Below are 22159 nucleotides of genomic sequence, written 5' to 3'. Positions count from 1 at the left end.
GATTAAAGGTGCAGGACCCCACCAAATGTGGAAAACTATGAATACCTGAGGCCCCACCCAAACCTTTATTTTTAATCATTCTGATCATATTTATTTAACAAAAAAAGGTGAATAATACATTGCACCCATAAAAACGTTGCAGATTCTACTAGACAGAGATTAGTATCTTCTGCATTATGCAGAGTCTTCACAACCACAATACAGCTGTAGCAGATGCTTCATGATTTCCTTCTATGAAAAGGGCAAGATAGAAGGATCACAGTGAGAGAAAATCATGTGATCTAGTCTGGATGGTAGAGACAAAGAGAAGGCATTCCCAAAGAAAGTGGGTAGCCCATGGTTCTTTAGTACACTGAAACTTAAAAATTAAACTGTTTACAGTACATTATATGTATGTATATTTATGGTAGTAAATTATGAAATAGATTAATAACATACAATATTTTATGTATTTATAACTTACTAAATTTTGTTTTCTTTACTTATGTATTCTGCCTTTGATTTTTTGCAGTATATCCAAATCTCCAAAAATTTTCATTTGATTAGCCATGGATAACCCCTGAATAATCAAAACCTTGAATGTGAAACTGGTAAAAGTCTAGGGATGACTGTTGTCATATATACACATATGTTATATATTGTAGGATAAAAGTTTTGAAAAATCTAGTCACTTTCATCTTAATTGGTTGCATCTGGATCACACTAAGTTCTTAGGTATGAAATACATTTTAATAAAGAAAAATAAAAAAGGCTTTCATAGAAATAATTAATGGCTCTACACTTCATCTTTTTTATTCTCCTTACTCCCTTTTTTTCTTTGTGGCATTTTTAGGCACCCTTTGGTGGTATAGAAGTAAAGAATTTTCTGACTTTCAATTATCCTTTATTGGCTGTTTTTTTTTTAATTTTGTAATATAGCAGTTATCAGTATTAGTAGAATCACCTATTCTTTATTGAGTTTTTCTATCAACTAGCAGCTGCTGTAGCTCATTAGTCATTTGCAACCTATCTGCACATCAAAACTATATTTAACATCAGTAAATCAATGTCATCCCAGCTCCCTTATTCAGAGAATTTGGACTCATTCCCAATGGGCCAATATTGAGGAAAGTCTTGCTCTAAAAATATAGTACATAGTATGACTGGACTCTACTAAGCTACAGCTGTGTAAAGGATATTCATAGTACCCGTTATTTAAAGAAGATAGGAGAAGGTCACTATAAAACATATTTTTTTGGTAGGAGGCTGGTGGAATGAAAACATCAGTAAATTGTGCCTTAGACATTAATGAGTTGATTTCCTTTCATCTCAAGAACATGTATAGAAATTCAAACAGTAACTAGAGAGGATGCAGTTTTTACTATAACCAGCATGTTTGCAAAATGCTTTACATTAATACCTTATGAATATAGTGTTTGACACATAGTAGATACTTAAAGCTTTATTGACTTGTTGACATATGATCATAACACCCTTGAAATTGGCATTACAGATATTTTAATCCCCATTTTATAAATGAGGAAACAGGGCATCTTATAAGGTTAGATGATTGTCTGAGGTCATGCCTTTAGTAAGCAGCAGAGCCAAGATTTAAACTCAGATCTGACTACAAATCTGGTATTCTTTCTTCTTAAACCACAGCTGCCTCTAGAAGTTATGCATCCCTATACAGATACACTGCCAACTCAATAATACCCAAGTAGTATTATTACATCATATCCTTGCTTTGTGATGTTATGTTGCCTAGAGCTGTGATTGGCCGGTAAAGATGTGTGTTGTGATGCATGAAATTGAGTGTTTGTGAGACATCCTCTTCCCTCCCATCAGACTAGGTATAATACTGTATGACCACACTGGCGTGCAGGGGATACGGGAATAGGTTTCTTCCTTGCTCACCACTCCCCCCTGGTCACACAGGCTGCTGGGGAACAGTGCTGTCTAAGTTTTTGGCCCAGGTAAGTAAATAGAAAGCAGAAAGTCAGTTGAATTGAAATGATTGCCCAGAAGGTATAATATGATGCTGTAATGGATTTGAGATTTTTAGTAGTATGAGATATTCCCTTCACAAATGCAGATCATAACCCTTTTTTAAAAAATCTTATGTAATTTTTGTCTATGTTTTTATATAGTCTTTAAATGATCTACCCAATTCACTGAAGATTTTTTTAAAGATTGTTTTAATATTTCAGATAGTGACGCCTTCAAAAATAAATGACAAGTAATTTTTAAAAATACATATTTCACATGATGAATTTATATTGACAGATCTAACCTCTTATTTTGGTCATATACATCCTTGGTATAATGCCTTTTATTGTAATTGTGTGCAAGTCTTCATTGGTAATATGTTTTAGCTTTCTTAAACCATCCATTCCTGTAACTTGGATTCTTTTTGAGATCATAGTGTTACTGATTCACAGCCATATAGAATGACTCACTTGCGGAGTATTACTGCTTAAAAAGATGGGTTTTGTTTTTATTTTTCAAAGATAGTTTATTTCATGACAGCTAAGCTAAATTGAGATCATTGCATCATGCTGATGGATCATTTTAATATGGTCAAAATTCTTCTTTTCTAAGGCCATTCTGGGATCCACCTATACACCTGTTGTGCACACACATTTATATACATGGACTTAATGGGCTATTCATACATACACTATTTGTCAAATCTGACCAATATGCATGTTTTAGCCACTTTTTTTAAAGCATGGATGGCTAGACTAACCTATTAATATATTTAAAGGTTTCAAATAAAAGCTTTGACTTTTTCAAATGAGTTTCTTAATGAGAAGGTCCTGATTTGTTCATTATATGGCTAGCTCTCTTCTGTGATATTGGCAAATATCCTAAATGGTCATAGCCTTTTTTACCTTAGATGATGACGATGATACATAACATACTCGCTGTATCATTGAACCAAAGTACTCTGAAGTTGCATTTGCTATAGAATTCTTTGATTTTAACATGTGTGGAAGATATGTGTTGTTTGAGGAGAGTTTTTTTTTTTTTAAGGTAGCATTATTTTAACCAAATCAACACTAAGATCTGTTAGAATATATCTCTAATCTGTGAAAGATGTTTTGTCATATGAAAATTATCTTTTAAAAATCTTACCAGTTCCATTTTTGTGTTTTCATAAAGAATGATTTTGATTTGTTTGCTTAACCATGCTTATAAATAATTTATACTGATAAAAGAAAAGACAGGCGCAGGGTCTTCTCAGGCACTTTATTGTAATGATCATTTGCATAGTATTTTTCAAGTTTGAACAGTGTTTAGTTTCAATTCATTATTTCACATGAACTTCCTGATCATCCTATAAACTAAATGCTACTGTCATTATTCATATTTTAGGGATGGGGAGAAGTTGTGACTAATCCAAGGTCACACAGTATCTGAGGCAGGATTTGATAAGCTCAGGCGTTCTTGATTCCAAGCTTAAATTACTCTAGCCTGTTGCTACTCTCCCATACAGTCCAAAATATTTTCTATTTTGTTTAATCTTTTGATACAGTTTGAATTTTTGATCTTTGAGTTACTTTTAAATTTATTTAATTTCTAGCTCAGAATATCTCCAGTGTCAGAATTTCATCTTAAATACCATTGCCATCTCAGCAGTGTGCTATGACATAAGCCAAAATCTTTTCCCTTTTCCCCCCCCAAAATCAGTATTTACAAATGTACTAGTCTTAAAAATAAATGGGAATCATCTGTAGACTCCTCCACCTGTTCCAGGAATCCATAGAAGACCCCTGGAATCTTCTGATAGCTACTTGATATGTCAGAGTATAAGTAGATCCAGGAAAGTGAAGTGTTAGGACTACCCTGAGGAAACCCAGTTTCAGGAGAAAGGTCCTAGCCAAGGACTATTTTAAGCAAATCTGTGACTGCAAGAGCCCTCAGTCCAAACCTAGAGGAAAGAGAAAGGATCTAGGTGTAGTAGATGAGACCTGGAATGAGAGCTGAGCTAGGAAGAAGGATCGCTAGCAAAGCTTATTGTAGGGGGAGGGTGGTGGTCCTTGAGCCTTATGGCAAGAGATCCCCCACGAATCACATAGTAGCCCTGGATTTCCTTGGAGGAGGACCTATTTTTGTTTGGCCACAAGACTCAGTATCAGGGCAGATTTTGCACATATCTTTCAGTTTTCAGAGCTTGACCCACTTTCCAACTAAGCTAATAAAATGAGCAAAGAAAAACATGGGGGAAAAACTTTTGATATATAAGAGATACCCAGGGGGCAAAATCCTATGAACAGAGACCCCACAACCAAGGTAAAGCCTCTGAGAACAATGTCCTAGTGACAAAGATGACGAGTACTTGGAAGACCTGAAATGAGATCTAAAATACTATAAAGCAAAGAATAGCAAAGAGAATATCTTGGATTGTAGAAAATCTCAACCAAGAATTGAATGTCCTGGAAACTAGAATGGACCATTTCTTCACATATACATTCAGAATTTGAGTAGTGGAGCTGAATAGGATGTTGCCATCAGCATCACTGGGTTAGAGTGGATCTGTATAAATCAGCATCATTGGGTTAGTATAAATATGTATAAAACCATAGTGAGGTATTTCATACCTATTTTCCTTTCAGCTTCATTTCAATGTGCTCCTGTGGAATCATACACAAACTTGTCTTTTCCCTCTGCTGATTTTTGCTGTTTTGATAAAGCTTGAAGTGGTTTGCTAATTTAGTTTGTACTCTAACCTAGTACCTGTCTTTGCCTACTATATCTATCTCTTTACTAAGAGCTAACTGCTTTACCTGGCTTTGGAGCTTCTTCAGCCCCTTCTTTGTCAGTACTATTTGCATTAGTTTAACTTCTCTGTGAAATGGTAATTGTGTCTAACCCTAACCCTCCTTTTATCTTGCTTAAATAGTTTAAGTTGATATGGCTATCCATAGGATTTCTCATTTTTATTCTTTCTGCTAATGTATTGATTTTTGCTCTGAAAGCAGACATTTAGGATATGAGGCACAGAAAAGTGTTTGTTCTGGATTCAGGGGAACTGGGTTCAAATCCCAGCTGTGTGAATGTAAGACCAAATCACTTAGCCAATCCATGGTTAAATCCCTAAACTACCCATAAAATTAATGATTTGGACTAAATGATCTCTTGTGATGTCTCTTCCAATCCTAGACCCATAGATCATCATAGATCTGATCTGATTCTGTAATGACTGCTATGTTAATTAGCAATTATTTCCTTTATACAGATATGTTTTTTGTAATCTTACTCAGTAATCTTCATCATCCAGCATTTTTGACATTCATCTCAAAGAAAATATTCAGAATGTCTATATATTGTGGTATGCCACAGACTTCTACCACTAATACAAGTTTTGAGTAAATAAGCTTTTTTTGGCTTTGTTATTCTTGATTCAAAGCAAATTATCTGACATGATTTTTCATTGATCTTGCTTCTGTTCCTGTCTTTACATCAAAGTCAACAATAATTATGATATATATATATATATATATATATTAATGTAGGAGATGCAGTGTGATACAAAGAAAGAACTGACCCTGATATAAGAGAGCCTGGGTAGAAATCCAATTTCTGTTGCTTATTTGCTATGTCATCTTAGATAAATCACTAAACTTCATTGGGCAGCCTCGGTTTCCTCAGCTGTAAAAATGAGTTGGGGAAATGGACCTCTGGACCCTTGAGTCTCGGAACTAGAACTAGATGATCCTATTTAGTTTGGAGGATCAAATCATTTATAGAATTGTTTTAAAATTTCATTCTCTGCAACAAATAAATGGTGACACATGGGCCATAATTTTTCCTTGGTAGTCTGTTTGCAAAGTTCATCATAACCACTTGAAGGGGAAAGAGGAGTATCAGGACTTTGTGAAATGAGACTTTTGGATATCATTTTGAGTGCACAGTGAAACAACCATGTCAACTCCTTCATCTGTATTGTCTCCAAGGAGAACCTATGAGCAATCCTTCCACTGGACTGAAATTTCATTTCCTTCTGTTTCATTTGTGTTTAGAATGTCAATTTGGAACAGGTTAGTTCTGCTAGAAGGGTATCAACTTGTTGGTTTTAGATAAAGATCTCGCATTTAATTGTTTTAGCACCATATTAAATCAATATTTGTTAGATGATCTTAAGAAATATGTGATTTTTAACACCTTTGACTCCTCGATCATTCCCTCAATGTCACTGTAGAAAGGGAACCACACAGGTCTGAAGGTAGTTTTCTCTTTTATCTGTTTTGAAAGTCACCATGGCCAAAAAATTCATTTAGTGTGGTAGTCTTTTGACTTTTTCTATACTTAGCTATACTATTCTCTGGATAGCAGGTGCTTTTTTATCATTGAACTAACCTTCAGGACTTTTCCAGCTTGTTAGAACCTGCCATTTGATTTGATTGATAATAACTCTCAGGAACCCAGGGTTACCTCCGTATCACAATGAGATATCAGAAAGAATAAGACCTGAGTGGAGACAGTATGGCACAAAATACCAAATGGTAATGGGGGCTATGCAAAAAAGAACATAGTGGTGGTTATGACACTAGAAGGTATACTGTATACACACACATACATACATAATATATGCATATATATGTATGTATGTATATATATGCATATATATACTCCTTGATCAGGAATGAGAAGTGAATTACATAAGCAAGGCAGGGTTATATGCTCCTTCCTAGGAATTTATCTAACTCAGTTGATCAATAGACATTTTTAACCCCTTCTAAGGGTCCGGTCCTGTACCTAGCCACTGATGGAAGGAGATACAAGTTAAAATAGGAGAGATTTTCCCTGTCCTCCAGAGAAATCATGATCTTGTTTTCAAGACAAAGGATATTCACAAATTACAGAGACCAGTACAAGACAAAGAGATATTAAATGTTTTTAAGGTAAGTATTGATGTTCTGGGTCAGGCAACAAATTGTCTATTTGAATTGTTTTGCTAGTAGAGACAATCCCAAGTTGTATTTCCTTTCAAGGCCTGATATACTCTTCTATGTAAACCTTTTGAATAGTGGGGTTTTAACTACTTTTAGGAGTCATAGATGGCTGGGCCATTTCTAATGCTACCTTCAATTAAGTGTAATAGGCAAATAAATATTGACCTACTGAATTAAGCAACAAATTGTTTGTCCCAGAATCATTTTTTCCAATAAGAGGCCTCTGCCCATGGAATAATGAAGTTCACAAAACATGCAGTGCCTTGTTTTAAGGCACTAAACCACTACTAAAAGTGAAGTTAAAAGAATCTTAAGTCCCTCTCTAAAAATAGTTACAGGATAGTCTGGGTGTAAGGAAATGCATATAAATAATTGTGTGATACATGAGAAAATAACTAATAGCAAAGGATAGTCAGGCAAAGTGAAAAGAGCCATTGAAAAAAGAGACAAATTATCAATTTCACCCTGGGAAAGCAGGTATACACATGAAACAATCAGACCAACAATGAAAGATTGGAAATATTTTAAGTACTACTAGACATACAGGTATTATTACCACAATGGATCAGATAAGTCTATTTGACCAAAGACCCCTGTTGCCAACAGTGTTCTCAGGGTATATTTATTTCCCAGGGGGACAAGCTGGTGGTCCTCTTTATCAGAAAGGCTTCATGGAGGAGCGAGCAAGACCTGAGATGGACATTAAGACAAGGTACAACAGACATGGCAACAAATCTAGGAATAGGTAAAATCAAGGAAAGGTGGGGAGGGGAAGTGGGACAACAGGGAATAGAAAGTAGACCAGTTATTTGGAATGTAGAGCTTTGGAGAGAAGGAGAGTATGAGATAAAGATGAACAGGTAATATGAAGCAGGAATATGTAAAAGGGCTTGAATGCTAGAGTCAGCTCCTACATTTGCTAGACAAATTATCTGCAGTCTGAAGAAAGACTTGGTTTCATGTATTTTTTTGTATCCTAAATTTACTGTTTTTTCATCCTAGTATTTCACACCATGACAAATAGGGCCATGTCAATTAACAACTAGGCAAGATAAGTTCCATCTTTTTAGATTTTAATTATGTTCCCTCTTTTAACCCTTACAGATTGAAAAATGCTGGTATTTCTAGTCTGTATTTATGTCAGTTCACTGCAACCCACTTTTCTTCTGATGAAAATGGTGGGATTTTTAGATATCTTCCTCTGGCTCTATTATGACTTTAATTTCACCAGTCAAAAAGAAAAATCCCACATTAGAGCCGGTCAAGCGCACCACAGGTTTACATGGGGGGAGAATGAGAAAATATTATGCTTAAGACAAATTCAGATGGGAGATCAGATGGACAGTGGCAGTCAGAGGACAGTTCTCAGTTGAGCTGGAAAATGGCCACAGTCTGTCCCCCAAAGAATTCAGCCCTTCATGCCATTGCTCGGCGGGAAAGGCAGCGCTAGGAAGCCGTCACAGGAAGGGGATGTGGACGTGGTAAAGGCTGTGAGGAAGATGAAATTGAGCAGCATAAAGAACAAGGGCTGCCGCTCCCAGGTGAGCTGTGCTCTGGGACAAAGCCTGTACTGTTTGTGGCTCTGCATGAGAATAGGATGCTATTTTGTTTTTCCTTTGGAGAATTCTAAGCATACTTAAAAGCTATTCGGTGGCAACAATGTATACAAATTGGGCTAGAGTTCTCGGCTTCCTACCTAAACCACATCCATCATTCATGCCGTGGAGGAAGGATTTATCAACAATCACTCCCAGCTATGCTACAGTGGAGTCAAAAGACCAGATTCCGTTCTCCCTCCGGAAGACCCTTGCCATTATCACGAACTGGAAACTTCCTATCTTCCTATAATTGTGTGGGGCTTTTTATAGGACTTCCTCAGGGCAACCAAAAAAAAAAAAGGAAAACACGGATTTGGAGACGGAAGGGAAGACGTGCTTAGAGAAAAGAGCGTCAGAATGGCACTGCTCGTCATGGCGGGGCGAAGGCAGTAGCCCTGCCTCCTGTGCCCCTGCATGCAGCCCGCAGCCCCATCATTCACAGCAAGGGGCGCTCTCTGGGTTTGTCACATTCACAGCCTTGAAAGTGCTCCCGCGAGACTTCTTTCTGAGCAGCTGGTGCTCCAAGACGCGTTGGGAGGGCTGAGGACCCGCCCCGGATGCGATGATTCTCGGCGTTAGATAGTCAGCGCTTTGATTGGCTCAGGAAGGACAAGGAACCCAAAGGCAGCCATTTCTAACGAACTGGAGGTAGAGGCGGAAGATGGCGGAGGCTTCTAAGAATCCCCTGGAAGAGGAGAATATATTCTCTTTCGCCTTCCAACAACTTCGCGACGTAATTGGGTCTCAAGAGCAAGTGATCCACCGGCTGAAAAGCACGGTGCGAGCCCCTATAGGCAGGGGGCGGGGCCTACCCAAATGTCACAATGGGATGGGGCGGGGTTTAACGGGAAGGTCGGGGGCGGAGCGGGGCCTACTGCGTGAGCATGGCGCGGGGGCGGAACAGGAGGCGGGCCGAGTGTCGGCAGGGGCGTGACCAATAGTAGAACATCTCGTTGTCAAGGCAACTGCCTGAGAATCTTTCCCTGGAATGGACCGGCCTTTCGGGCACTGCGGCAAGGGACTCACCCAGCGCCTCGCTGTAGCCCGCTGTCCTTCAGAACAGCCCCTTCCCAAAGCTCCCTATGCCTCTGTCTCCAGCTCGTCACTCTCCGCCTCCTTGACCCTCCTCTTTACCGTAGAGCCTGGATCTCTCCGTCTTGGGGACTCTGCAGGAGGGCGGAGCTCCACCCACGCCTCTCCGTGCCCCTTTTTTATCCTGAGATGCTCATAGCGTCTAGTTCAGGCCATCTACCCAACATGCTGTGCGCCTCCCACACTGCCTGGAGCTGTCTGTCACCCACGGTCATCCCTGTCCCTGATATGTTTTATCCCACTTTTTCCGTATAGCAATAGGGTCTTGAACGAAGAATTTCATTTTAGCTCACCAGTATGGAAACCCGCAATCTTTGTGCTTTGTCAGTCAGTCAATCAATTAGCTTTTATGAAGCTCCTGTGTACAGCCAGTGCTTTAAGCGCTGGGTCCCTGCCTTCAAAAAGATCTTATTTTAAATGGGAGTGGAGTAGAGACAAAAATAATTACATACAATATATTTATATATATATATATATGTGTGTGTGTGTGTATGTATATGCCCCTCTACATATATATAAACATATACAGGATAGCTGGAAGGTAATCTCAACTAAGTATGTCAGGATCAGGAAAGCCTCTTGCAGAAGATGGGGTTTGAGATTAGTCCTACAGGAGCTGAGGAAATTTGAGAGACCTGAAAGGTAACGAGAGCATGGAGAGTCTAACTCATAGAGCCCTCTTGGTGACTAAGTATGAGGAGACAAAGGGAAAGGAAGGAATTAGGTTATGGAGAGCTTTGAATGACAAACGTTTAATTCTAAGGCAATAGGGAGCCATTGGCATTTATTTGGGGGAGGGTGATGACATGGTCAAATCTATTTTTTGATCCCCTTGTGCATTGAGTGAAGGATAAATTGGAGTAAGGAGAATTGGAGAAAACAATTAAAATACTAATAAGAGTCTAAGAGAAGTTGACAATGAACTAGGATGGAAGTTGTAAGAGTGGAGAGAAGGGGACTTCTGTGAGAGGTATTGTGATTGTATAAGCTATGAGATTTGGCAATAAACTAAATATGTGTGACAAGTGCAAGTGAGGATTTGATGATGACACTGTGGGCCTATCTCTGTGACTGGAAGAGTGGTAGTAATAAGGGAGTTAGGGAGAAGAGAGGTTTGAGGAATCTTGATAATGAGCTCTATTTTGGACATGTTAAGTTTGAGATGTCTTTAGACCATCTAATTTGAAATGTCCAAAAAACAGTTGGGTGATGTGTGATTCAAGAGACTCTAGGGATGATGGAAATTATATAGAGGCTTAGGAATCATATGCCTATAGATGCCTTCAATCTCCAAAACACTGAAAAATTAAGTTGCTCAGGGTCACACAGCCAGTATGTGTCAGAAGTGTGACTTGAGTCCAGGAGTTTTCCTGGGTTCAAAATCAACTTATCTACCATGCAATGCTGACATTTATCCCACTAATTCCCTTGAAAATCATCTTAAGCAACATGCAGTGAGCCTAAATATTTGAAAAGCTATCACATAGGAGGAGAATGTTTTGTTCACCTTGGAAACTTTATTCTTAATATAAGAAAAACTTTAGATTCTAAGAGTTGCTCAAAAGTAAAATGGGTTGCCTTGGGATTGTAGTAAATTCATCTCTAGAAATTTTTTTCAAATAGAAGCTTGAAAATTCCTACATAAATAGCATACATGCTTTTTAAAAATAATGGTGTTAGACTAAATGAGCTTTAATGGTCCCTTCCAAGTCTGCAGTACTATGATGCTATTTACATTCACCACTACCCTTTAGGTCACCTATGATTTTGATTTTTGAGATCCATTGGTGTTTCATGATTTGGAGCCCTATAAGTATAAAATGGGATAGAATGGGACCTGTTAGCTCATTAGTATAAGGAACTCTCCCCATGAGAAAATTTCCTTCACCAATGCAAATTGGTTCTTGCTCAGCATTGGAAAGTTGCCTTCAGGAGTTGCATGTATGAATGGAAAAATACTGGTATTGAAAAGGAACTACTGGAGATCATTGAAAGTTCTGCTTAATTTATCAATGTATTCCATCTTACACCCTTCCTTTTCAACTAACTTAGCAGGTTGCTCATCCATTGTAATCTGGCCAATACCCATTTTCTTTTTTTAAAAGAAAGTTACATTTTATTTTTAATCATTAATTTTATCTCCCTCTCATACACACATCCACAAGGGAAAAAAAGAAAAACAAAACTTTTATGACAAATATGCACAATTAAGAAAAATAAATTTTCACATTGGCCATGTCCAAAACCATATTTGTCTTTGTGCAGTCTGAGTCTATCATCTGATTAGAAGCATACTTTATGATCAGTTATCTGGAGCTGTAGTTGCTCATTGCATTAAACAGAATTCTTAAATCTTTTCAAATTGTTTGCTCAATGTGGTACTCTGGGTTCTGTTCCCTTCATGAGGCATTGGTTTATACAAATCTACCCAGGATTCTCTGAAACTGTCTTTTGGTTTTTGTCAATACTTATTTTCTAACCCGGGGAATCTCTTTGATCTTTTCTGTGTAAATTGCTAAGTCAATCTTTTTTTTTTTTTTTTAACTGAATGGCATAAGATCTCACTTAGGATGGTACTTAAGGTCATAAATCCATTTGCAAGCAGAACTTTCTGAAGAATCTCCCCACCCATAGGGAATCCCCCTTTCATTGTGATGTTGGTTGGGATCTCATTCTCATTGACATAGTCATGCATGGTTTCTTGTTTTGTGCCTCATTTGATACAATCAGAATCATTAGATGAAAAGTAAATTTTATGGTGCCATCTAGCTACTGAGGAATCTTCTTTTTTTAAGCTTTTTATTTTCAAAATATATGCATAGATTTCTTTTTTATATAGCTTTTTGTTTACAAATTATATGCATGGGTAAATTTACAGCATTGATAAATGCCAAAGCTTTTGTTCCAATTTTTCCCCTCCTTTCCCTTCCTCCCTCCCCCAGATGGCAAGTTGACCAATACATGTTAAATATGTTAAAGTATAAGTTAAATACATTATAAGTATATATGTCCAAACACTTATTTTTATGCATAGATTTCAACATTCACCTTTGCAAAATCTTGTGTTCCAAATTTTTTCTCCTCTTACTCCCACTTCCTCCTCCAATGGCAAGTAATCCAATATGTGTTATTACGTGCACCACTTCTATACATATTTCCACAGTTTTCTTGCTGCACATACACACAAAAAAAAAAATCAAAAAGGGAAGAAATGAGAAGGAAAATAAAAAGGAAGCAAATTACCCCCAAAAAACCCCAAAACATAAAAATACTATGTTGTGATCCACACTCAGTCCCCTCTCTGGGTGCAAATCACTCTCTCCATCACAGGACCATTGTAAGTGGCCTGAATCTATTGAGGAATCTTCTACAATCTTAACATATGCATGAGATGTTTAACCTATATTGTATTACTTGCTCTCTAGAGAATGGAGGAAAAAGGTAGAAATATTTGGAACACAAGGTTTTGCTAGGATAAATGTTGAAAACTATCTCTGCATGTATTTTGAAAAATAAAAAGCTATAATAAAATTTTTAAAAATTGAAAAAATATTTTAAAATATGTATGAGACACACCTTGCTGGAAAATAACTCTTAATGCTGTATTTGTACTACCAAGTCAAATGCTTTTAGTAGTTGACAAACAATGGATATAGTAGTATCTTATTTTTTTTCAATCTGTAACTTTTAGTTATATGACTATGAAGAAGTGGTGTATTATGGGAAAATGTCTGTAAAAAACCTACCAATTGCCTTATATTTACTTCAAGGCTACTTACAATGGTCATAACTGACACTCTGTGACCCCATTTGGAGGTTTTCTTGGATGAGATACTGGAGTAGTTTGCCATTTCCTTCTCCAGCTCATTTAACAAATAAACTAAGACAAAAAGAGTTAAGGATTTTGCCCAGAGTCATACAGTTAATAGGTGTCTGAGGCTAGATTTAAACTCAGGAAGAGGAGACTACAGGTCTGACATTCTTATCTACAGTGCCACCCAGCTGCCCCACATATAGATATGAGTTAGTAATGATGTCTTTTCCATCTTTTTTTTTTTTTTTTTTTTTTTTTAGTTTTAAGTATATGACTTTCTCCTCTTTTTCAAGACATTTTGAGGCAGCCAGGTGATGCAGTAAATAGAGCACCAGCCCTGAAGTCAGGAGGATTGAGTTCAAATCAAATTTCCTGGCTGTGTGACCCTAGGAAAGTCATTTAATCCCCATTGCCTCAGCAAAAAAAAAAAAAAAAAAAAAAATTTGAAAATTGATCCCTGAGTACCTTTAAAATTGTCTCATCTCCATTAAGGATTTCTTAGATTTGGTGGGGTCCAGCTAATTTTAAAGACTTCACTCTATTTCTTAAATTTCCTTATACATCATATCAGGTGCTATGATGTTAAGAGTCCACTTGTGGTGATTCCATACTGACCACCAGTCATATCCTATCTGTCAATAAAAATTTAATTTCATTTTTTGTGATATTGTTTGGCACTCGTCCTGTGTAGGATTTTGAGACCTTCCCCCCTCCTCCCACCCCCAAAAGAAAGTATTCTTGATATAAATAGGCATGGACTTCTAAGGAGTCAATAAGCCTTTGATCTCTTTTCATTTCTTATTCTTGAACTTCATTGAAGTCAGAGTATTTTCTGACTTTGAAGAATCTCAAGTTCTTCATGTAATTTATTTTTTCATTCTATGCAGCAGATATTGGCAGCAGATATTAAATATATATATTATATACTAAAAACACACACAACATATTATATATATGCTTAATACATTAGAAACATACTAAATATATATACTTTTACAAACTTAAAAACCCACACAATTATATATACAAATATATACTTAATATATAACATAATAAATACATATGCTTCTACAAATTAAAAACACAACCATATATACATATAAATACTTAACATATAAGAACATAATAAACATATATACTTTTACAAATTAAAAACCATGATCTCCAACCTTTATAATGTTCTACCATTGCAATGCCAAGTCTTTCAACCAGTCCAAGCTATGTTCTGAAAAAGATGGGAGGTAAATTATGTACTCTACATATAGAGGATTACTGTTAATATTCCCAAATCATTCACTAGCTGTTCTCACCCATTTTCGCTTTTCTCCTCTCCCCATACTTCTTGGCTTCCAAAGCCTTTTGTGTCCCCAGGCTTTACTTATCTCCCAACCCTGTGGTTGCATTACAGATGGCCATCCAGGAAGAGAAATTTGTGAGTAAAGAAGAATACGAAGCTGTGGTAAAAAAGTTAGAGGTAAAAGGGTCCTTCCCTCTGCTTTTTCCTCATCCTGGGATGTGGGGGCAAGGCAATGATAGAAAGGGGGGAGAAGTAGGAAGAAAAAAGGACTAGGATCTTTGAGATCTTTTGGCCCATAGACCCTTGGGGGCAGAGCAACAAGAGCCTTCCCCCAAATAAGAGATGCTCCAATCTCTCCAGGGCTCCAGGCAACCCCAGAGTTAGCATCATCTGGAGGGTGCAGAGTGGGGGAACAAGGCATGCTAATCACACTGTGATTACAGGAGGAAAAGGCAGCCCATGCCCAGACCAAGGGCCTGTTGGCTAAAGAGACAGAGAAACTGCAGTTTGCTCTTGGAGAGGTGGAGGTGCTGTCCAAGCAACTGGAGAGAGAGAAGCAGGCTTTTGAAAAGGCGTAAGTGAGCTCTGTGGGAAAGAAAAGGACAGAATAGAGGGGAGTACCCAGAGATGAGCTGCCTCCCCCACTCACCCAGACATCTGGTCTTTTCCAATTTAGGCTGTCCAGTGTCAAGAACAAAGTTCTGACAGAGTCCACCAAGAAGGACAAGCTTATCACCAAGTGCAATGGTAAGGGAGCCAAGAAAAGGGAAAGGCCCAACCATTTTCCCTAAAGAGGAGGATAAATCCAATCCTAGTTGGGCCCATGGGTAGTGAACAAAGGGACTGAAGAAAAACTAGAGACCAGAACAGACAAGTAGCTAGAGAAATATACACATTATTAACTGGTATTTAGATTGGAAAATTAAAGTATTAGAAAAAAGCTAATGGGATTGTACACAGTAACAGCAATACTGTATGATGAACAACTGTGAATGACTTAGCTATTTTCAGTAATACAATGATCCAAGATAATCCCAAAGGACTCATGATGAAAAATGCTCTCCACCTCCAGAGAAAGAACTGATGAAATCTGAATGCAGATGGAAGCATACTATTTTTCATTTTCTTTCCCTTTTTTTTTTTTAGTTTAACTCAATGTGGAAATGTTTTACATGTTTACACATGTATAATCTTTATCAGAATGCTTACCATCTCAGGGAGGAATAGGATAGAATTTGGAACTCAAAACTTAAAAAAAAAAAAAAACAACCAATGAATATCAAAAATTATTTTTACATGTAACTGGAGAAAATAAAATATTTTAAAATGCGTACTTGATCTTAGGCTACACTAAAAGAAAGAATAGTACCCAGAGTACTGATAACAATAAGTATGCAACCATGGAGCCTTCTTTGTTAATTCAACCAAGTCTTGATGAAAATAATCTACACATGTGTAGAGGGCATTCTTAAAGAAGATGTGAGAAAAAAGTGACATACTATAGCAGCTCATGTCTTTAGCATCACATAATTAATGGAAAGATCCAGGGAATGGAATATAAGGCCCCACTGTGCTTATTCTGTTGGAGTATAAACAAGTATTTGATTCATTAAAGCAAAATGCCACTTTTATAGATTCTCTACTAATAAGGGAGGTGTCTCTCATGCTCAAGTCAAAATCATGCAAGATTCCTTGAACAATATTGGGGCAAGAGTATTAACTTTGTTCACTGACCTCCTGAGTATCAATAGCAAGTGAAGCATAAAACTGAGACTTGTTGGCCATCACAGTGAAGAACATCTCACCTGAAAGTTCAGATCAAAGAGAGACTCTTTATACAAGGTGAGGTCCACACAAAACGGGAGGGAGCCCTTTGAGGTTAGGGAAAACGTTTGAGACACCCTGTTTGCAGATGATGTTCTGCCATGAGGAAGGTCATTGTTCTAGATAGCGTCCAGGTGACAGAGAAACCAGGATCATGCAGGGATTTGACAAACATAAAACAATGGCTGATATTTATCTGATGCTTTAATGAAGTACTTTTTTATTATCTAATATCTAGGAACAACCCTGTGAAGTAAGAACTTATTAGCTCTTATTTTACAAGTGAGAAAATTGGAGCACACAGCTACTAACATGGAATTGGAACCACCATTGTGCAGTCCGATTCATGAGCCCATGGAGTAATACTGTGCATGGGGTTTTCTTGGCAAGGATACTGGACTGTGGTTTGCCATTTTCTTTGGAGTAAAGCAAACAGGGTCACTCAGTAAATGTCTGAGGCAGGATTTGAACTCAGGTCTTTTTGACTCCAGGCCTTATCAAGGATTTTTATCCACTGAGCCACCCAGCTGCCCCCAGGCTTGCTGCTTATGTCTCCCTAGCTATGCATCCAGCACTGTATTTCCTCCAGCATGCTGTCTTTCTGTGACTAGTACATAGGAACATTAATTGAAAGGACTAAGCATGGTTAGCCTTAAGAAAAGAGTCAAGAGAGGGAGGGATAATATGCAGCTATCTTGAAATCATGAAGAAAAGAAATTCTTTTGGGCCCAGAGGCAGAATTAAGCACTATTGATATAATGTGCAGAGAAGCAGATTTCATCTTCATGTAAGAAAAAAAACTTGCTAACAATTAGAGCTATTCAAAAGTAGAATGGAATGATTTAAGCAGTGGTGGGTTTCTCTTAAACACATGATATCAAGTGAATACTGGCCATCCATTTATTGGGGATGTACTGTGCTCACTGCTTCCCAAACTTTCTTGGTCCTATGCTTTTCCATGCCCCCCATATTTGATATGAAAGGAAATTTGCGTTGACCATGTATATGCACATACAAAGTCTAATAGATGTTAATTTTTTTTTCCAGTGAGTACACCAAAAAATTTTGTAAATTCATTGATTATGATGAACTTCAGTTTGGAGTTTCTGGCATATTCCAATTGAATAATACAGTTATTTAATAAAGATTCCCCATTCCCCCATCCTTGACAAACTTTCTTGTATTCCATGAAGATGGGAGGCTTGCATTCCATAGCTGGAACCCCTGCTGTAGATATTGTACCAGGGCTCAAATATGGATCAGAATAGGTGACTTCAGAATTCCCTCAACTCTGTAAGAGACAAAATGTGAGATAGACCTGGGTTCAAAACCTAAGTCCATTACTAGCTGTGTGAGTTGTTTACCTCCCTCAGTTTCCTTATCTATAAAGTAAGAGCAATAATATCACAAGATTGCTTTGTAAGATCCAAAACATGTTTATAAGCACTTGGCACACCAATAAAGCATCATATGAATGTTTGTTATTTAATAATACTTTTTTTTTTTTTTCCTGAAAAATTCTTCCTCCAAACTTGTCTATTTCTCTCAAAGTCACCATCATCCTCCCAGGTTCATCCTCCAGGTTCTTGATCTCAGAGTCAGTCTTGCCTCTTTATTAACGCTCACAAGTTCCCTAGATTCACCCAGTTATCGAATCCTATCAATGCTCCAGAACACTCACCTTTTGCATTTATTCCCTTCTCTCAAATGACTTAGCTACCTATATCCTGGACCAACTTTTGCCAAGACTACTAAAACAACCTCCAAATTGATCTCCCTGCTTTCTAATCTTTTGATTTTTTTAACAGCAGCTGTCAAAATAATTTTCCTAAAGCTTCTTTTCATAAACTGTTTAATGTAAATAGCATTTTAATTTTTTCAATTAAATATATAATTTTCAACATTTATTTTAATAAGGTTTTTTCCAAATTTTTCTCTATCCTTCCTCCTCCCCAAAATGATCTGATATAGGTTTTCCATGTGCAATCAAAATTACACATATTTCCATGTCATGTTGTGAAAGAAGAAACAAAGGACCACATACACATATGCAAATATACCAAAAAAAAGAAAGAAAATAGCGTGTTTTGATCTGCATTCAGACTCCATGGTTCTTTCTGTGGACGTGTAGAGCATTTTCTATCATGAATTTTAGAATCATCTTGGATCACTATTGCTGCTCTGTTCATAAACTTTTAGTGACTGTTAACTCGAGGATAAAATGTAAACTACTTTAACTGGCATTTAAGGCACTCCATAATCTGGCTGTAATTTCACGTTTACTATTCCCCATCTTGAACACTGGAATTCCACGGAATTCCTTATTCTCCCAACCATGACCTCTTGACTCTGCTTTCACACAAGCGGACTCCCATGCCTGAGATGCTCTCCTTCCCCTCCACCCCCTTCTCTTTATCATTTCTTTGTTCAAGGCTCGGTTCATTCTGTCAGTGCTTTCCAAAGCAGGGCCTCCCAGAACTCATTAGTGAAAGGAGCTGTGCCAAAGAGGGTCTCTACCTGTACTTGGGAAATGAATTTCTGTTCATCATCATCTTAGGCAATTCTTGTTAATGAGGTTGAGAGCTACGGGCTACAGGGCTGAAAACATCGGCTCTGTGAGCATCATTAGTGGGTTTATGTCAGAAGTCTCATGAAGTGTCTGAGCAATCTTCTCTGTCTTGGAGACTGTGGCATTTAACTTTTTTTCTTTTTTAATATCAGTGACTTAACGTGAAGGTGTAGATGACATGTTGATTAGATTTGCAGATGACACAAAACTAGGGTGAGGGACAGTAATCATGATTCAGAAATGAGCTTGTCAGACCATATAATAATGGGCTTTAATATAAGATTTTGAAATCTAATAAGAATAAATGTAAAAGCTTTTACTTGGATTTTAAAAAGTTGATTTTACAAGAATAGGATGGAAGAATCACAGCTAGATAAGAGGTCTATTGAAAATGTTCCCATGGTGAGGGCTAGAAGACTAGGCAGGATTATGAGTCAGCAGTTTGATAATTCAACCAGAAGAGATGATGTGATATTATTAGGCCTAGTGAATACATATATAGGGTCCAGAATGACAGATGATAATCTCCCTGTATTTTGCCCTGATTAGTCTGATAAATTGGATTGATTTCAGAGGCTGGGATACTGGGGATAATGAGGATCCTGAAGATAATGCAATATGAAGACTGGGGGTGTTAAACCTAGGGAAAAAAGACTTACATGGAAGGAAAATAATCATTGTCTTCAGATACTTTTGCCATATAGAGACAGCATGAGATATAAGAACCTATGGTTGGCCTTAGAAAGCAAAACTAGAAGCAGTGAATAGAAGAGGGATAGAGATATTTAAATTCAAAGTAGGAGAAACCTTTCCTTTTAGGGGGAGGGGGGGAACCTTTTAAAATAATTTGATCTTTCCAAAAGTGGAATGGGCTGCCTGGAGAAGTATGGGTTCCCTTCCCCTGGAAGTCCAGGGATGTTAAAGAAAATGTTATATTTTTCTAGTATGAACAAAAGAACATTTGCTATCTCCTCCAAGCTCTGAGATTTTATAATTTCTGTTTAATCCATACTCCTGAGCAAGTCTTCCAACTAGCCAACATTTTGCCTTCAAGATCCAAAAGAAAAAAAAAAGTTTTAATAAACACCACAAAGGCAGAATTTTTTTTATTCCAGTCAGTATAATAGTATGATTTGAAGTCAGAAGGCCTGAATTCAAGTGTCTCATTACTATTTGGGCAAATCATTTCCCTTGTTTCCTCTATAAAATCTAATTTCTGAATTTCTAAGTGAGATGTTTGCTTAAGACCTCCTCCCAACTTTAAATTCTATGATCATCTATCTGCTCTTCTTTCCAGGTGCCCATAAAGGTCCTGGTTGCTGCCTGCCATGGTGCCTGGCCTTTTTACATCTTCCCCTGGTAAAGCCCTTGGTCTCCTGACCTAGAGGGTCTGTAATTTTCCCCAGAAGTCTGAGATAATTATTTCTTGTTAAACCAATAATTTCTTCTGAGAGCAGTGCAATAGAGCTTTTTGATTGTAAAAGAGTTTTCGGGGCGGGGGGGTATCTTTTACTCAAGGGGACCCACTCTTTGCAGCTGAGTTACCTCTAGGAAAATTCATTCATAGGAGATGTAGGTGTGTAGACCCTGGTGAAGGTAGTTACTAATTCCAAAGAAATTGCTCTTAATTCTGAGATTTCAAGTATTCATTTCTCCATTCTTTGGGCAAGGAAACTCCCCTTTTGCTCTTTGTTCAGGTATTTGACAATCTCTCTTCTTCACTTCAGAAATTGAATCTCACATTATAAAGCAAGAAGATATTCTTAATGGGAAAGAAAATGAAATTAAGGAACTACAGAATGTCATCAGCCACCAGAAACAGATCTTCAGGTAAAGCGTTTGGATCCTCCTTCAGGATAAGGGATTTGGACCTGTAGGGGGGAACTTGAATATTGAAGGGGAGAATATTGGGGTAGGAGGGGAGACTGACTTTCCAACCTTCTGGAAGGATTCTCGCCCAGCACTGCCTCAGGCCTATCCCAAGTGTCTCTCTTGCAGGCATCAGATATCGGACTTCCGGATTCAGAAGCAGCAAGAGAATTACATGGCCCAAGTGCTGGACAGGAAGCAAAAGAAGGCAGGCGGGCTGCTCTCCAGCCGGGGCTTCAAGGGACTTGGAGACAAATAAATCTGCTTCCACTTAGCACTTTTCTCTGTCTGGATATAAAGATCCTCTCCTAGGACCTCTTACTGTCTTCAATCTTCCCCTCTTACTTGATTTGCACTTTTCAGTTGGGTTCAATCAGCCCCTGCTAGGATGATCAAGGAACCCCACTTTAACTTCCTTCCCTAGCCCCGATTCCCCTTAGAATCTGAATAGCAAATGGATGCCAGGACTTTCTGCCTGACCAGCCCCGGGAAGCATGTGTGGAATAGGGAATGGAGCTGCTAGGACATGACCCGATTCTGGCATCGGCCCCTGCACCTGCCACACTGTACCCAACATTCGGAGCTCAAACACAAGTGGCCTGGGAGGGGATACTCAGATTAAACACTCTTCCACCCTACTTTCTTCATGGATCCTCAGGGTTGGTGGGACTTAAGGGGTTGAACAGTAGTTTATGCAAAAAGTGTGAAGCTCCCCTTTGGGATGAAGGGGGTAAAGGAGGCAAAGGGGAGAGGAGGAATTCCCTAGTCCAATGACTGCCCCACCCTTGTTTGGCCCCTCCCTACGTAAACACTCCTAGTTACTCTGGTAACCCCCCTCCACTGGGTTAACTTGCTTAATTTAGCTTCCAGAGCAGTGGGGAAGCTTCTAGGTTGGAAAGTGATGGGGGATGGGGCACTAATTGGGAACTTTGCAATGCAAGACCTCACAATCCAGGGCAATAGGAGAGCAGTGGTTCTATTATCTGGATTTCAAAAATATTTTCCATTAATTATATCTTACATAGGCTTAATATTTTTTCAAAGAATTTGCACAAGCATGATTCTCATCACTTTAGAAGGCTAAACATTATGCTAATTTTACATAAAACAAGGGTAAAGTTGACTTGCCCAAAGTATATTATTAATTGCCCAAGTGAC

General features: G+C 38.0%; 1 protein-coding gene across 5 annotated transcripts; it reads left to right on the top strand.

Annotated features, from left to right (window-relative positions):
* The first annotated feature begins 1732 nt into the window (after positions 1-1732).
* On the top strand, positions 1733-21275 carry SPATA24 (spermatogenesis associated 24). 5 transcript variants are annotated; one of them, XM_031953369.1, is made up of 8 exons: positions 1836-1955; positions 6727-6887; positions 7572-7650; positions 14851-14916; positions 15183-15313; positions 15416-15486; positions 20860-20962; positions 21131-21275. In XM_031953369.1, exons 4-8 carry the CDS (start codon positions 14851-14853, stop codon positions 21258-21260), a joined length of 501 nt encoding a protein of 166 aa, XP_031809229.1. In that variant the 5' UTR covers positions 1836-1955; positions 6727-6887; positions 7572-7650; the 3' UTR covers positions 21261-21275. The 5 variants fall into 5 exon arrangements, with proteins under 5 accessions (XP_012406348.1, XP_012406365.1, XP_031809229.1 ...); XM_012550911.3 differs by lacking the exon at positions 6727-6887 and having other exon boundaries at positions 1829-1955; XM_012550913.3 differs by lacking the exon at positions 7572-7650.
* Positions 21276-22159: the final 884 nt, after the last annotated feature.

The sequence above is a fragment of the Sarcophilus harrisii genome, chromosome 2 (assembly GCF_902635505.1).
Source record: "Sarcophilus harrisii chromosome 2, mSarHar1.11, whole genome shotgun sequence".
In the NCBI taxonomy this organism is placed as follows: Eukaryota; Metazoa; Chordata; class Mammalia; order Dasyuromorphia; family Dasyuridae; genus Sarcophilus; species Sarcophilus harrisii.
This window is presented reverse-complemented; position numbering and strand designations above follow the sequence as displayed.

Excerpts from the sequence above, each read along its gene's own strand:
- SPATA24 (XM_003756604.4), top strand. The coding sequence starts at position 9,198 with ATGGCGGAGGCTTCTAAGAATCCCCTGGAAGAGGAGAATATATTCTCT. Across the intron at positions 9,315-14,850 it reads TCCACCGGCTGAAAAGCACG|ATGGCCATCCAGGAAGAGAA; the intron begins GTGCGAGCCCCT and ends GTTGCATTACAG. Across the intron at positions 20,963-21,130 it reads CACCAGAAACAGATCTTCAG|GCATCAGATATCGGACTTCC; the intron begins GTAAAGCGTTTG and ends TCTCTCTTGCAG.